The 15,837-nt window shown below is 45.7% G+C and overlaps 2 protein-coding genes across 2 annotated transcripts in view; one reads left to right on the forward strand and one right to left on the reverse strand.

The window, feature by feature from the left end:
• NDUFV3 (NADH:ubiquinone oxidoreductase subunit V3) overlaps positions 1-731 on the reverse strand; it is a 37,573-nt gene extending 36,842 nt beyond the window's left edge. Inside the window, exon 1 of the mRNA XM_069202966.1 lies at positions 605-731. Within this exon, the coding sequence (XP_069059067.1) occupies positions 605-637 (33 nt within the window). The 5' untranslated portion in view covers positions 638-731. The remainder of the gene's footprint in view (positions 1-604) is intronic.
• Positions 732-1,057: 326 nt separating this feature from the next.
• WDR4 (WD repeat domain 4) overlaps positions 1,058-15,837 on the forward strand; it is an 80,915-nt gene continuing 66,135 nt past the window's right edge. The window contains exon 1 of the mRNA XM_069202967.1: positions 1,058-1,201. Within this exon, the coding sequence (XP_069059068.1) occupies positions 1,110-1,201 (92 nt within the window). The 5' untranslated portion in view covers positions 1,058-1,109. The remainder of the gene's footprint in view (positions 1,202-15,837) is intronic.

The following is a 15,837-nucleotide window of genomic DNA, read 5'->3' on the forward strand; positions in this document are numbered from 1 at the left end:
TTCCCTCTCCTTTCATCTGTCACTGGCTGCACCCCACAATCCCACTCCTCCTTTCATCTGTGTCAATGGCTGCACCCCACTTTCCCTCTCCTTTCATCTGTCATTGGCTGCACCCCACAATCCCTCTCCCCCTATCACGTGTCACTGGCTGCACCCCACATTCCCTCTCCTTTCATCTGTCACTGGCTGCACCCCACAATCCCACTCCTCCTTTCATCTGTGTCAATGGCTGCACCCCACTTTCCCTCTCCTTTCATCTGTCATTGGCTGCACCCCACAATCCCTCTCCCCCTATCACGTGTCACTGGCTGCACCCCACATTCCCTCTCCTTTCATCTGTCATTGGCTGCACCCCACAATCCCTCGCCTCCTGTCATCTGTGACACTGGCTGCACCCCACATTCCCTCGCCTCCTATCATCTGTGACACTGGCTGCACCCCACAATCCTTCTCCCCCGATCATCTGTGTGAATGGCTGCACCCCACAATCCTTCTCCCCTAGGCTGCAGCCTCCGCTGCCTGTCAGCGCCCCCCAGGGACACACGCCTCGCCGCCACCGCATCTAGTGGGCCGGGGGGCTCTGCGCACCCCTGTCCCCCCTCACCTTCCCTCCCAGACGCAGCAGTGAGGCCGCCATGTCTGACCCTGACAGCTCCGGAAACAAGGGCGCGAGGGGCGGGCGTACCGACCTCGGCACGTGACAGCGGCGCCACGTGACACGCGCAGAGCCTTCACGTGATCTACCCTGCTGTCACGTGACACTCCAGGGCCGGTCAAGCAGGTCGGCGTTCTAGCTTAAGCCTCAGTCATCCCGCAGTAAGATGGCCGTGGCGGCCATGTTAGAGTCAGGCAACACGGAACTACGAAAACGTATGCAAGTCTGTTTGCCCCCGTAAACTGAAATATGAAAACTGGTCAATAATAAACAAGGGGCAGTTTCTTCCTTCCGCAAACTGTCAATGAAAGTTGCGGCGTCTTCGCCTGACTCCAACATGGACGCCCTGGTGACTATCCCAGTTTTTTTTTTTATGACGACAGGACCGCGCGCCCACTGCAGTGACGTTGAAATCCTCGCGCGCCGGTCTGGGCTGTAAACGTGCGGTGGCGGCATGGCGACGCTTTCGGTGCGCGGAAGGCGCGTGGCTGTCACTGCGGGCTCCAGGCTGCTGGCCGCGAGCCTGAGCGCGAGGGAGGAGGAGAGGTGAGTGGGCGCGCGCCGGTGACTGAACCGAAAGAGCGTGAGGCTCGTAGAGCCAGAGTGTGACCCCCGGGACTCCCCTCCCCGAGCTCCCTCTGAAGGAAGATGGCTGTCACGTGAGGGGGGGGAACAGCGAATAGAACCCAGTGCATCCTGGGACCTGTAGTCCGGTATCCTGATGGAGTAAGCCGACTGCTGGCCTCAGAAGGCAATGCAAAACTACAAGTCCCAAAATGCACTGAGAGAGGGGAAAAATGTGCAAAATGTCAGACTGTTACAGCAGGCAATGCATGTTACGCCTATTTTTTCAATTGTATTAAAGTTATGGAGGCGAGTGTTACTTACGTTTTTCTTTTATTTGCAACATCACCAGCCAGTTTGAAGCAGAAAAACATCATCACAAAAATAACTATATGTCCCATATATGAGCATTATTACATGGGAAGGAGTATACTGAATAATGCTGCCTCTATAGACCAGCCTTGCTTTCTCCACTGCAAAACCGCCGCTTGTTGAAACTTCTCATCGCCCTCAGTCTCGCTGGTTATCAGTATCCAGATAAACAGCACAAGTCAGTCATGTAACACGACCATTTACCAAGGTTGTGGCTTGCACAGACCGTGTTAGCTTCCAATGTGCTGCAGGATAAAAAAATATATATATTTAATGTAATTGCAACAGGTGGATATACATCTTAAGGCAGCCCCTTCACAGTTATGTATGCAGAATGTTTGGGGTGAGTTAACCCTTGCCTCCTTGTCTTTAATAGAATTGAAAAACTTTTAGATGCGAACGCTGGGAATCTTGACATACTGTGTGACTAATCTAGACCAGGATTATGCTAGTTTAGCGTTTAAGAACAATGCTACCCATGTTAGACAACGCCTTGAAGTAAAATCACTTATGTACTGATTTGGGAGACCAGTCCACGCAGAATATCATTTGTTCTAGGCACCCGTCAGTCACTAAAAAAGTCTTCAACATTTCATGTCGTTGAATGTGCACCATAGAGAGGGCCACTGGAGTTATGCGATTGTGCATCTGTGGCAATTTTCGCATTGTTACACATTTGCTGTGTTTGCCACATAATCCAAGAACTGCTGCATAATCTGCTGATTTTAACCAAAAAATGTTTCTAGCTGAAATGGTTCAAAAGTTACTAAATATACCGCAGTGCGTGTTGCTGCGCAGTGGAAGCCCCTTTGCAAAGCTATAGTTGCTATATTTGTTTGTAAAACTGGTGCTAATAGTGTGCAACCAATGTACATACAATGTTACTGAGCTTAAAAATGGCGAATTAATAAATTTATACAATTACAAAGTGTGCAGCGTAATTTGGCTTTTCGTGCCGCATAATTCCTGTAGCCCTGTCCGTAGATTGCACTGGGAGCTGAAACCGGAGTTAAAATGGCTCAGAAAGTAAATTAGTAGTTTGGCATTTCTAGGTCTGCGCCTAATTTGTTCTCATTGAAGTATGCCAGGATACTGGTGTTTAGGAAAACTCGGTTTGTAGATGTATCTAGGAGTGTTATTTCCTGGATAGGGTCTGTTTTGGCTGGTTAGTCCTTTAAGAACTACACATGTGCCACAACCTATTGTATCTCTGTTCAGGAAACACAGTACATCTAACTCATCTGAGGCGTTTATAAACTGATGGACACTGTCCCACAGGCACATGAGATAACAGGGCATGACCTACAGAGTTGTCATTCCTATACTTAACCATCCTGTATGCTGTTCTATTTCTGCTAGTTCTGAAACAAAATTTGTGATCTAAACAATAATCTGTTTGACAGTATCAACATCACATTCCAGACACCAGCTATTCCAGCGCCTCCAAGCTGAGTTCTAGTGTTTGCAGGTACTGTCTACCCACTTGCATGAGATGTGCGTGACCGCTTTTTGTGAAATTCCTGAATTTTGCCACCTACTCTGGAAACCATCCAGATGACCAGGCTAAGATTAACCGGTGAAGATTGCCTTGAGCATCTGCTACCAGGTCATGCATCTCCAGAAGCAGAACTGTGCAGTAGCATGAGAACTGCAATAGCATCTGGTACCACCCGTCGGACCTCTTCAGAGGTGCCACTAGGACTAAGTTTGCCAGCTGAAAGCCTCAGCTGTTACCACCCCCCCAGCATAATGAAGAATGGAAAGGCACTCAGAAGAAACCAGTTCTGGTGAAAAAGATCCATTGCTTTCTGGTCTAAGTCTGTCTTCCAGATGAAGAACTGGGCAGTTGCATGTTCAGGTCTGAGGCAAACAGATTCAGATTATAGGGACCTTAGTGGCACTAAGAAGTGTTTTTATCTTGGCATGCCACCTTTGTTGTATATCAAGAACCTGGAATTCTATCCGCAATCAGGTTGGCGGTCCCTGAGAAATGTTCCTCCTTGGCTGTGGAAAAATACTTGGACAATTCAGGCAGCAACTATGAGTTTCTACCACCCAGTTGTTGTGTGTGTGTTCTCCTCCTGCAACCCCCCCCCCCCCCCCCCCCCGCCAAAGTGGAAAGAGTCCTGCATCAGGCACCCCTGCATTTCCTGCTAGCATTCGACTCTATCACCAAACCGGTCCAAGGGCAGTATATAGTCCACTCTTCCACTCCTGCATGTTATCTCTTTTATGCTATCCTCTTTCAGAGGAACCATACAGTAGACCCTTGCAGTTTGTTACATAAGCAAAAACATGGGCGCACTGAAATGACTTGTTTTATAGCTGTAGAATGGAGACCGAGCATTGAAAAGTGAGTAGGAGGGTAGATGGATTACTGAATATATTAGTGCTTTAGAGTACGTGTATTGGCTCGATGACCCTAGTGTGAACATTGAAGGCTGCCTGTGTGAATTTCGTGCAACAAATCAATGTAGGATAAATGTAAATGTGAAGTGGAAAATCTCCATTATCCCCAGATATCCAGAACCCTCAATAGATAGTATATCTATAGAAATCCAAGGAGAAAAGTTTGGCTTAATGGTGCTATAGTTATGGGTAATATGTACTGAAGTAAATGAAAGACGTGAAATATTGTTTCAAGTTGGAGCAGCCTGAAAAATTAGTTAAATTTGGGTTTAAAAATGGTAGCATGGAGATGGTGTTAAGGAAGAACCAGAGCTTGCTGGATGACCCTAGTTGTAACTGGGTCAGTGATACTTGTAAGTTTGTAGGTCATAAGTTAATCAGGCGCGGGGATATCGGCCTGTAAAAATCAAATTTAAGTTCAAACAATTAACAAAGGTAGAAAAGGAAGAGTGAAGTGAGAAAAAAACTAATGAATTTTAGCTAAAGGAACCTGGGGGTATTGACTAACCAGCAAGCATTATAGCGTCGTGAAATTAGAAAGGTGGAGGATGTATTAACATCTGATCTCTCTACGGTAACCAGACGAATGGGGACTTATAATTGTGTCCCGGAGGAAAAAACGTGGATTATGGAAAATCGTTTGCACCGACCACGATTAAAGCTAGTACTGCCTTATTTATATGGAAGAATTTGAAAATATCTGTCTCCTTCAGACTTAGCAAAGGCGCCAGATATTAGTAAAAGAAGAGTACAAAGAAGTTGTAATGATGCCAAAAAGAGTAGAAAGTAGGATCGAATAGGCAATAGAAGCCAATTTGAGTGACATTGTTAGATATGTTGAAGATCAGCTTTTCTAATGTTTTGTACACATGAAAATACTTGTCCTAGTGTAATTAGCTTGTGCATGTGGACATTCAATAAAATAACATAATTGATACTAAACACATAAATGTTAGTGCAATGGCATGCGATGACCTAGCCGACATGTGTTGTGTTGTAGTTAATAAAGTCCAAAATTGTATAGCTTGTGCTGTCACTGTATCAGAAGTCAGAGGGTTTATCTAATGCAAACACATCCAACACTTTCCACGTTTGAAAAAGCCTCTAAGTTTTGCGGCCAAGTCACTTTATCTGCTCTTACGTGGGGCTGAAAAAGCGATGATAAACATGACCATGGATAGTCTTGCCTCTGTGCGTCACCTGGGGTTACTTATCTTGAATAGCTGTTTTTGAAGTGTGGGATCACTTGTGGAGATGTGCCAGTGTGGATGCATTGACCTGTTTGTTATTGTTTTTATGCCTCCAGGATGTAACGAGTGCTAGATGTTTCTTGGTGGATTTCTTTGTGGGGTTCCTAAACAGAAGTGTGGTTCTCTCCATTTTATGGATATTGTTCTTAGGCTCTTGTAGTAAGGATTATGAATACATTTTCACAAAAGCTTTTTCCCCCATGGCTCTAAGTTAACTCTGAAAGATTCTGCCATCACTGTAGTCTCGAGTCTTCACATCTCGCCCAGGGGACTAGCCGGCATCTGAGACTTAGGGTGGGAGCTAGCCACATGCCGAATAGAATTACATACTGTTGGTTTGTTTATAACATAGAAGCAATTTGGTTGTGTATCTCCAAAGTGACATCTAGGTATTCTATGGATCCTTTGCTGTGGGTGAAGGTGAAGTTGATTTTATAGGGGTTGTGGTCTAAGTACTCAAAGTATGCTTCGAAATTCATGATTCTGCCTGTCCATACCTTGAAAACGTCCCCTGTGTATCTGCATCAATAAAAAAAAAGTGCCCCACGTAGAAAGGTGGGCAGTGCTTCTAAATGTGAATTGCTTCGAATCATCCCATGTGCAGATTAGCGTATGATGTAGAATCTTGATCCCAGAGCAACGCGTTGTTGTTGACAGTACCGTCTGAGTGTGTATGAAAACGTTATCCAAAACAAGAATCAGGTCTAACAACATTTCTATATGTTAAACTGTTGTGCCTTTCATAGTGGAATGAGAATGTTTGACTGTATTTAAATGATCATGCAGCCTGTAACACCCAATCTGTTCATGTATATGTACATGATCGCTAAAATGTTGTCCATCTTTAGGAGAATGCAACCTGTTTTATGTCAGACATTTTACTGAGAAGGAGCCTGCTAGGAGTTCTGTGTAGTTTGTGCCTGTTCATCCCAACCTCCCACCACTTTTCCCCTTGTGGAAGGGGGGCCGCATCTGGCACCCCAGCCTGTCCTCCTGGCATCCAAGATTATTACAAAATCTGGGACAAACAGAAAATTGCCTGACCATTCCACTTTTTCATGTTGCCCAGACATCCTTGCATTTGTTGTCTGGCATCCTCTGCCAGGAGAACCAAATCCCTGTTCGACCGGTCCATGCGGAACGGCTTGATCTTAAAATTCTGAAGAGCCATGAAAGAGTCCCGGAAAGATGGCCTGAGTCAAAGTAGAGAGAAGGCCACAATCCTCAACGGCTGCCTTAGAGAACTCTAACCTTTTGCAAGCAGTTTCCAAATCTCCTTTTAGTTCTGGCTTGATAGCGCAGCTGTTACTTTACCTTACTTGATCAACAGAAAACGAGAGTACAGCATTAATACTGAAAGAGAATGTTTATGCTTTGCCCACTTGTTGGTGTCCTTTAGCACAACATTTGATTACACTCAAGACTGATAGTGCTAGTATTGCACATTTTGGCTTGTGGGAAACCTACGCTTGATACAGCAGGACTGAGTTGGTTATGGGGGAAAGCCAGTGTTTAAGGCAGTAGGTCTGATCGGCTTAACAAAAGTTGTGATAAAGACAGTCGGCCTGACATATTTATTTTGCAAAGCATATGCTACATTCCTTGGACATTTAAGGAAGGATTGTCATTACTTGATATTAAAGCCTACAGAGATGTATTTTGTTTAATGAAATCTCCAATGGTTACTATAGAAGGCAAGGGTTATGTTGGTTACCCCATGACAAACTACGAAGATAGATTTGCACTTTTATAATCCTTGTTAGGCCGTCTTAGGAGAGCTGGTGTTTTTCTGAGCCAAACATAATTGTTTATACATTTGTAATTGTAATATGCTTGATGGTTGCCTTGTACGAAAGCCTGTGCCCAGTACAGGAAGCCTGAGTTGACTATGGTGATGAGCCAGTGATAAAGGAGCTAGATCTGATTGGTTCACTAGGAAAAGTCATGTCTGATGTCATAAGTCTGAGCTGGTTAATATGGAAAGTCCTGACAAAGGCAGTACACCTAGCTTGTTTATTGTGAAAAGTATTTAATGCAAGTAGATCATTAACAATGGTTTATTATACTGTGCTTCAGTCTGTAAACCGGTATTTTGTTCCATGAAATTTCACATATTACCACAGTAGGCACAAATTGTGTATTGGTTCCACGCTGTACACCCTCAGTGGGGGTAGAAGATTTTCACTGTTGTAATCCTTTTTAGACCTTTTTGAGAGGTATTAATTATTCGGACAACTGTAATTTTATAGCTGTCCATGATAATTGGCAGTATTTGCTCACTTCAGTAAGCCTGCGCTGGTTATGGTGTCAAGTCATGGGTAAGCATTACGTCAGATTCCATAGATTTGATTTGATTTGTTTTAAATAGCAAAGCAGCTAGGCCTGACTTACTTCTTGTGAAAGCAAGTGTTAAAGGTCATAGGCTTTTAAGGGTGGGTTGTTACACCATTCCAAAACATGTCGACAGACGTGTTTTTTTTTTTTTTTTGTTTGTTTTTTAAACAAGGAATCATACATGTAGGAAAATGGCTCCCTGTTGCAGTTACCCCCCACTTTTTGCCCGATACTGATGCTGACTTGACAGAAGTGTGCTGGGACCCTGCTAACCAGGCCCCAGCACCAGTGTTCCTTCACCTAAAATGTACCATTGTTTCCACAATTAGCACACCTGTTAGAAGTCCCTTCTAAAAGGTACCAGTGGTACCCATGGCCCTGTGACCAGGGAAGGTCCCTAAGGACTGCAGCATATGTTGTGACACCCTTAGTGACCCCACACCTAACACATGCACACTGCCATTGCAGATTGTGTGTGTTGGTGGGAAGAAAAAGCGAAAGTCAACATAGCATCCCCCTCAGGATGCCATGCACACAAAATACTGCCTGTGGCCTAGGTAAGTCGCCTCTCTAGCAGGCCTTACAGCCCTAAGGCAGGGTGCACTATACCACAGGTGAGAGGGCATAGCTGCATGAGCACTATGCCCCTACAGTGTGTAAGTCTATTCTTAGACATTGTAAGTAAAGGGTTGCCATATTAAGTATATGGTCTGGGAGTTTGTCAAAAACGAACTCCACAGCTCCATAATGGCTACACTGAATACTGGGAAGTTTGGTATCAAACTTCTCAGAATAATAAACCCACGCTGATGCCAGTGTTGGATTTATTAAAAAATGCACACAGAAGGCATCTTAGAGATGCCCCCTGTATTTTATGCAATCCTCTAGTGTAGGACTGACTGGTCTGTGCCAGCCTGCTGCTGAGAGACGAGTTTCTGACCCCCTGGGGTGAGGGCCTTTGTGCCCTCTGAGGCCAGAAACAAAGCCTGTTCTGGGTGGAGGTAATTCACCCCGCCCCTGCTGTTAACTCTAACACCTAGCAGTGAGCCTCAAAGGCTCAGGCTTCGTGTTACAATGCCTTAGGGCACTCCAGCTAGTGGAGATGCCCATCCCCTGGCCACAGCCCCCACTTTTGGCGGCAAGTCCAGGGGAGATAATGAGAAAAACAAGGAGGAGTCACCCACCAGCCAGGACCGCCCCTAAGGTGTCTTGAGCTGAGGTGACCCCTTCCTTTAGAAATCCTCCATCTTGATTTTGGAGGATTCCCCCAATAGGAATAGGGATGTGCCCCCGCCTCCCCACAGAGAGGGTGTAGCCACCCTCAAGGACAGTAGCCATTGGCTACTGCCCCCCAGACCTAAACACACCCCTAAATTGAGTATTTAGGGGCGACCCGGAACCCAGGAAATCAGATTCCTGCAACCTGAAGAAACAAGGACTGCTGACCTACAAGCCTGCAGAGGAGGAGGACGACGACGACAACTGCTTTGGCCCCAGCCCTACCAGCCTGTCTCCAACTTCGAAAACCTGCAACCAGCGACCTCTGAAGCCTCAGAGGACTGCCCTGGACTAAAGGACCAAGAAACTCCTGTGAGCAATGGTTCTGCTCAAAACCAGCTACTTCTTTGCAACAAAGAAGCAACTTTCAAAGACTTCACGTTTCCCGCCGGAAGCGTGAGACTTCACACTCTGCACCTGACACCCCGGCTCGAGATCCAGAGAACAAACACCACAGGGAGGACTCCCCGGCAACTGCGAGCCCGTGAGTAGCCTGAGACGACCCTCCTGAGCCCCCACAGCGACGCCTGCAGAGAGAATCCAGAGGCTCCCCCTGACCGTGACTACCTGTAACAAGGAACCCTGACACTTGGAACCAGCACTACACCCGCAGCCCCCAGGACCTGAAGGAACCGAACCTCAGTGCAGGAGTGACCCCCAGGCGACCCTCTGCCTAGCCCAGGTGGTGGCTGGCCTGAGAAGCCCCCCCGTGCCTGCCTCCATTGATTCCTATCTGAAACCAGACGCCTGCTTTGCACACTGCACCCGGCCGCCCCTGTGCCTCTGAGGGTGTGTTTTGTGTGCCTACTTGTGTACCACCCCCCCCCAACCCCAGTGCTCTACAAAAACCTCCAGGTCTGCCCCCCGAGGACACGGGTACTTACCTGCTGGCAGACTGGAAACGGAGCACCCCTGTTCTCCATAGGCACCTATGTGTTTTGGGCACCTCTTTGACCTCTGCACCTGACCGGCCCTGAGCTGCTGGTGTGGTAACTTTGGGGTTGCCTTGAACCCCCAATGGTGGGCTGCCTTTGCCCAGGAACTGAGACTTGTAAGTGTCTTACTTACCTCACAAACTAACCTTTACTTACCTCCCCCAGGAACTGTTGATTTTTGCACTGTGTCCACTTTGAAAATAGCTTATTGCCATTTTAACAAAGACTGTATATGATATTGCTTTTATTCAAAGTTCCTAAGTTACCTATGTGAAGTACCTTGCATTTTATGTGTTTACGAACCTGTGGTTGTTAAAATAAACTAAGAAATTATATTTGTCTACACAAAAACCTATTGGCCTGGAATTGTCTGAGTGTGTGTTCCTCATTTATTGCCTGTGTATGTACAACAAAATGCTTAACACTACCCTCTGATAAGCCTACTGCTCGACCACACTACCACAAAATAGAGCATTAGAATGATCTCTTTTTGCCACTATCTTACCTCTAAGGCAAACCCTTGGACTCTGTGCATGCTATCTCTCACTTTGAAATAGTACATACAGAGCCAACTTCCTACAATACAGTTCAGCATAATAGACAAAGGTGTTGGTGTTGAAACTCGATCAAACAGACCCTGACTGGATAGACCCTCTAGGGATTTTCTTTTCTTTTGACAACAGGTTTGTATACATTGGTAGTTCTTTTATTATGATATACCTAGTGGTTGCTATCTGGGAAAGGGTAAGCTTAGTACCTTAGTTCTCTGTTTCTCGCAATAAGCCAATTATAAGAACTATATGCGTGACTGGTTTATTAGGAAGTGTTATTCCAGATGCCCTTGTTCTGATCTGTTTATTATGAAAAATTATGACAAAAGTAGTAGGCCTGATTTATTTATTATGAGACACATTTGTTAAAGCCAGTAGGTCTTCAAGGGTGGATTGTTACTTTAGTGTGTTAAAGCCTGCAGACATGTACTTTGTTACATTAAAATCTCACAGATTGTCTCAATAGGCAAGGATTTTGGTGTTGATTACACCCTCTAGTAAACCCTAGCACTACACTAATACTAGCTATAATCCCTTTGAAAAGCCTGACTGACCAAGAAGTGGGTATTCAAAAAAAGTAATTAAAAAAAAAAAAAAAAGTCCTACTCACATATACAAACATAGAGCGGCTTTGGGTCCACTCTTTTTTGCTGTTGATCTGAGTGTTACTCACACTCAACTGCCGTCCCTGACTGCATGGGGCAGTGGGTCAGTCTGTTTCAGCTGTTGGCTCCTAGCTTGTTTCTCATTTCATCTGCACTGTGCTGCATCCTGCGTGGCCTCTGCCTCTAAAGCTGAGGACCATCATAAAATGTCATTGTCCATGGGTTATCATTGGTTCACCATTCCAAGATGGCCAACACCTTGGTTCCTAATGTGGCGGCTATGCTAGAACTTTAAAACCAAGCTGGTCTACCTTACAAGGCGGTGAGGTCGTCCAACTTAGGATCTACTCTGGACAGAGCTCTGACATGCCACAGAGATGGTACAGATGGTGTTGCCAAAGAGGCAACGTCCCACTACGCTCATTCCACTAACTCATCTGGGTTAATGGCTCGACCCTCATGACTGGCTGTGATTAGGTCTAAAATTTCAGTGAGGTGTCCCTAAGAGATCAAAGAGCTCAGTTCTGACATCTCCCTGCCTTATCAGTGCTTTTTTAAAAAAAAATTTAAGAGCTCTGTCAAGAAGTGCCCCATAAAGATGGTCTTCATGGGGTCTAGGTCAGATGTTGTTGAAATTCTCCTGGGCAGGGAAGGTCTGGGGCATTTGAGCTCGTAAATTATGTCTGGCTTCCTGGTCCAATGACTTTCTAAGCCAGGATTGCACATAAAGACTTTGGTTGAGGGTGACTAATATGGAAACCTGGGATGAACCGGATCCTCATCCAGGAGGGCATTTTAAGCTGTGTTCCTGGAATCCTCTTGTACTATTCTGTACTAATGTCCAGTTCCCGTTTACTGTGTAGGGCAGTGGGAGGTGGCTTCCAATACCTGCTCAGTCGCAAGTTGGACTCCAGCCCCCCGTACCACTCCCCCGCATCTTCCACTTGAGCCTGAGTAGGCTCTCCTCTAGTTTTGCTTGGGTCCAATTCCCAAGAGATTAGGTTGCTTGAGTCACCCTCCTTGGATTTGGCCAAAAACGCATCCACATTGTGCATTGGTTTCTTTGTTGCCTGTTTATGCTTCTGTGTCTCGAGACCATACTGGTCTCTTCTGCATGAGGGGTTGAACCATCTGGTTCTGGTATGGGCAGACTGTAAGAAATAGAGCCGTGGGGTGGGATCCTATTGCCTTCCTTGTTATAGGAATGACAGTGGACGGAGGCCTTGTTTACATCTGACAAGTGCTTGTCAGCAAGGAAGTTGTCCTCTTCTTCTACTGGACCCAGTTCTGGGTGTCATTTCTGGATTTGCTCGCAACAGATACTCTGGTTAGAATATCTCCCAGAATGAGTTAACCCCTTAGGCATTACTATGTCCCACAAGTCACCCAAAAAATGACCAACTGGGGCAGTGGACGGAACACTCCTTTTGTCAATGAAGTAGAGAGAGACCTTGAAACCTTTCAGTGACTGATCGGGGGTGGGGGGGGGGTTAAGCTAGTAATCCCTAGGTCAGCTAGCATTGAGAAGAAGCCATGGCATTAAGCATGAACTCATCACTGGTCTCTGGCTTCTGGTGAAAAATGCTACAACCCCGGGAACTTGAACAGGTGGGCTGTTTTAGGAGGGCACATACTCTGTGTATCTCCAAAGGCCTCCTCTGTTCCCTCATGAAATGGCACCTGTGGTGTAGGAAAAGGGCACGTTGGACCTACTGGCCCTGTGGTTCTTAGCTTGTGGTCCGGGAACCCCTAGGGGTCAACGGAGTGTACTCAGGGTGTCCGCAACTTCTTAGAAAATTAAATATTAACTGAGTAATGAAGTGTATTTGAAAGTAAAACGCAGCAGAATATTTTAAAACCTTCAGAAATGAAGGAATTTGACATTGGAAGCTAAAATTTAAGGCATCCTCAGATTGATTCATAGGAGCAGCGCAAGTGCATCAAACAGAATATACTTAGGGCGATCAGTGGTCTCAGTTGAATTTAGAAAATCTCCAACCTTCCCCTTTCAAATTTTAGATTTTATTTTTTTATATTTGTGAATTAAATACAGTATGCCATAGCTTGTATAATTGTTTGAATGCTTGTGTCCGTATTTTTATGTATTGTTTTGCAGTTCAAATTATCATAAGTGTTTTAGGCCTGGGTGCCCGGCTTCCAGTAATTACTCTGTGGGGGTCCCCAGATTCCAATAATGATTCACTAGGGTTCCCAGGTTACAGAAATGATTGAGAGGGACCACAGAAGTCAAAAGGTTAGGAGACTGGACTGGACTGTGGATGGAAGCCGGGGGCAAGCTCCTCTGACTACCTCCTCGCACAGAGGGATCTGGGCCATGGGGCTGAGTAGCCCTGAAGGAGGGAGCGGCAGCTCCTGTAATGCTGAGATAGGAATGGTGGGGAGAACTAATTGTGAATGAACTGTGTTGCCTGTGGGAGAGTATACTCAATATTGAAACAATAACCGCAAAAAATAAAATTATAAAACTTTAAACAACATTAAATCAGTCGGTACGCACAATTAGACGGAAGATCACTTTTGGCTGCTGCGTAGCTCGTGAAGAGGATGATTGGGTTTCAGGGCAGATTTAATCAATGTACTCCTTCGTGACTGGGTGCCGTGTTTATTATCTTTTTTTCTTTTTGTATTAAAGACTCATGGGTGGGGGGGGGGGCTGGGCGTGTAGTTCTAATGTTTGTGTTGATTATTTTGATGTTTTAAATCTGGCTCCTAAGGCATAATGCCAGCCTCCAGTCCCAACATATGTGTTTTATAACATGTGTAAGCCTCACAGACATCAGTGCTTTTGGGCCTCCTGACACTTGGTGTGTAGTGAATATGCCTTTTTAAAGAGTAGAATGCCCTTCTCTAGAGAAATTGTCTGTCGGGAATTAACATTTGTCACTCTTGTTTCATGAATAAATGAAAATGCCTCCCTTATAAACTCATTGTTAGAAATGGGTTTCCTGGTTGGCTAGGGTAGGCACCTCAGCCAGGCAGGAACCACCACTCTAGTTAGAGCGAGGGAGTTACACACCCAAGATGACCCCTGCTCACCCCCTTGGTAGCTTGGCACGAGCAGTCAGGCTTATCCCAGAGGCAATTTGTAAAGTGTTTTCTCAACACACACAACACTAGTGACATAATAAATACACCACAAAGAAAACTCCACAGCAGGTTATATACAAATAAGCTGTATTGCACAAAACCTCATTAGATCAAACACAACCTGTACCAGTAATACACTACTACACACGCAGTTGTAGGAACATCACACAGGTTACTAGTACTTTGCGAAAGCAAGCAATAGTCAAGTCATCCTTATCACTAAGAATGCACATGAATGCCAAGATATCATCATGAAAGCACATAAAATAGAAACATTCCCTTGTTGCATGTGTGCTAGAACATTACATACCCACTGCATACAATGTAGACCCTGAAAATATGCATGTCCCCACCTAACATGGCAAGCACAACATATGTAGCATGTGTCAGGTCATGAAAAAACAATGCAGTTATATATTGAAGGCCACAGATAATGCAGCGAAGTACACCATCTGTTAGGACCTCCACAATACCTTCCACACAAGGTTACATCGCGTCTGTGCTTCTTTCAGTCTGGTCACAGTGAGTGAGGAACCCACTACATCAGCCTAAGAGCTCCTGTGCTACTAGTAAGGTGAATACGGTAAATTAGGGGCTCGGCAGGAGTGGGACCTCAGTTGAGGGGTTCCCTTCCTGTCCTGCTATCTGTATTTAACCACTGACTCCATCTTGACCACTGCCTCCATTTTGTGCTTAGCTTCAGATGCCGTCACATCAGTGGCGAAGGTATTTTTTCACATCGAGCTTGTTTTCTACCCTGAATGTGTTTTTGCTCTTCTCATCAGAGCAGGAAACAAATTGTGGGGTGTGCGGAGGTGATGTGTGTACCAGGATGAGAATGTTTATAGCAGAGAAAGGTACAGCTCTGTCTCGGGAATACACATTGGGGCCTTGTCAGTTCTCTTGCATGTTTCGACACAGACCAAGTACAGTCAGCGCTTGAATTTCATAGCTTTCTCGAAGGGAGGGTGAAGGTTGCCTGAACCCTCCTCTTGGGTTTGTTTAAGGTATATAAGGTGGGGAAGCTTGGCACTGAGGCAGAAGGAACTCATTTTGGGAGTGCGTGCATTGTCCAGAACAAAATCCCTTCGGGAAGGTTTCTCCTGTCTCGGCTGTCCAGGGTTCCTCAGCTTGACGCACTATTCCTGCCTATCATTGTTGAACTGCTAGGAGTATTTTGGTATCCACACGTGTTTTACTACATTCAAGTTAAATGCTCATGTTCATATTTTCGTGCACTTTTATTTCACACCTGAGACATGCCTTAATGAATTCATTACTCTAAGAGTACTGCATTCTTTGGCTTCGTTCCCTCTAAGTTTAAAGCTAAGCAGAACATTTCCTAAGGTCCACCAAACCAATCCGGTATGCCTCCCTAGGTAGCAGACATATCCAGCTTCCACAACAGCGGGACGACCCTTAGAGTTCCCTGTGGGTGCCAACACCCACAATAGCTGCTTCCAGTTATCCTACTAGGGGAGCTACGGTAATCACTGTGAGCCTCCTGGAACTGGGACTCGAAGCCCCACACTCTTGCCTAGCCGGTAGGACTCCTCACCTTCCCACCCAGCCAGCAGGACTCTTTACTGTCCCCAGCTCTCGGCATCTCTGAGTGAGCTGCCCCCTGTGTGCCGCAGCGGTGATTGGTCTCTCACAACACAAAACCCGGCACCACAGCTGCTTGGAGCACCGCATCCTTCAGGCTCCAGCAGCAGGAATGAGTGCCTGCTTGTGCCCTGGGGGCACCCCAGGGTCTTTGCGATGGACATGGCTCAT

This window comes from Pleurodeles waltl, chromosome 8 (genome assembly GCF_031143425.1).
Source record: "Pleurodeles waltl isolate 20211129_DDA chromosome 8, aPleWal1.hap1.20221129, whole genome shotgun sequence".
Classification (NCBI taxonomy): Eukaryota; Metazoa; Chordata; class Amphibia; order Caudata; family Salamandridae; genus Pleurodeles; species Pleurodeles waltl.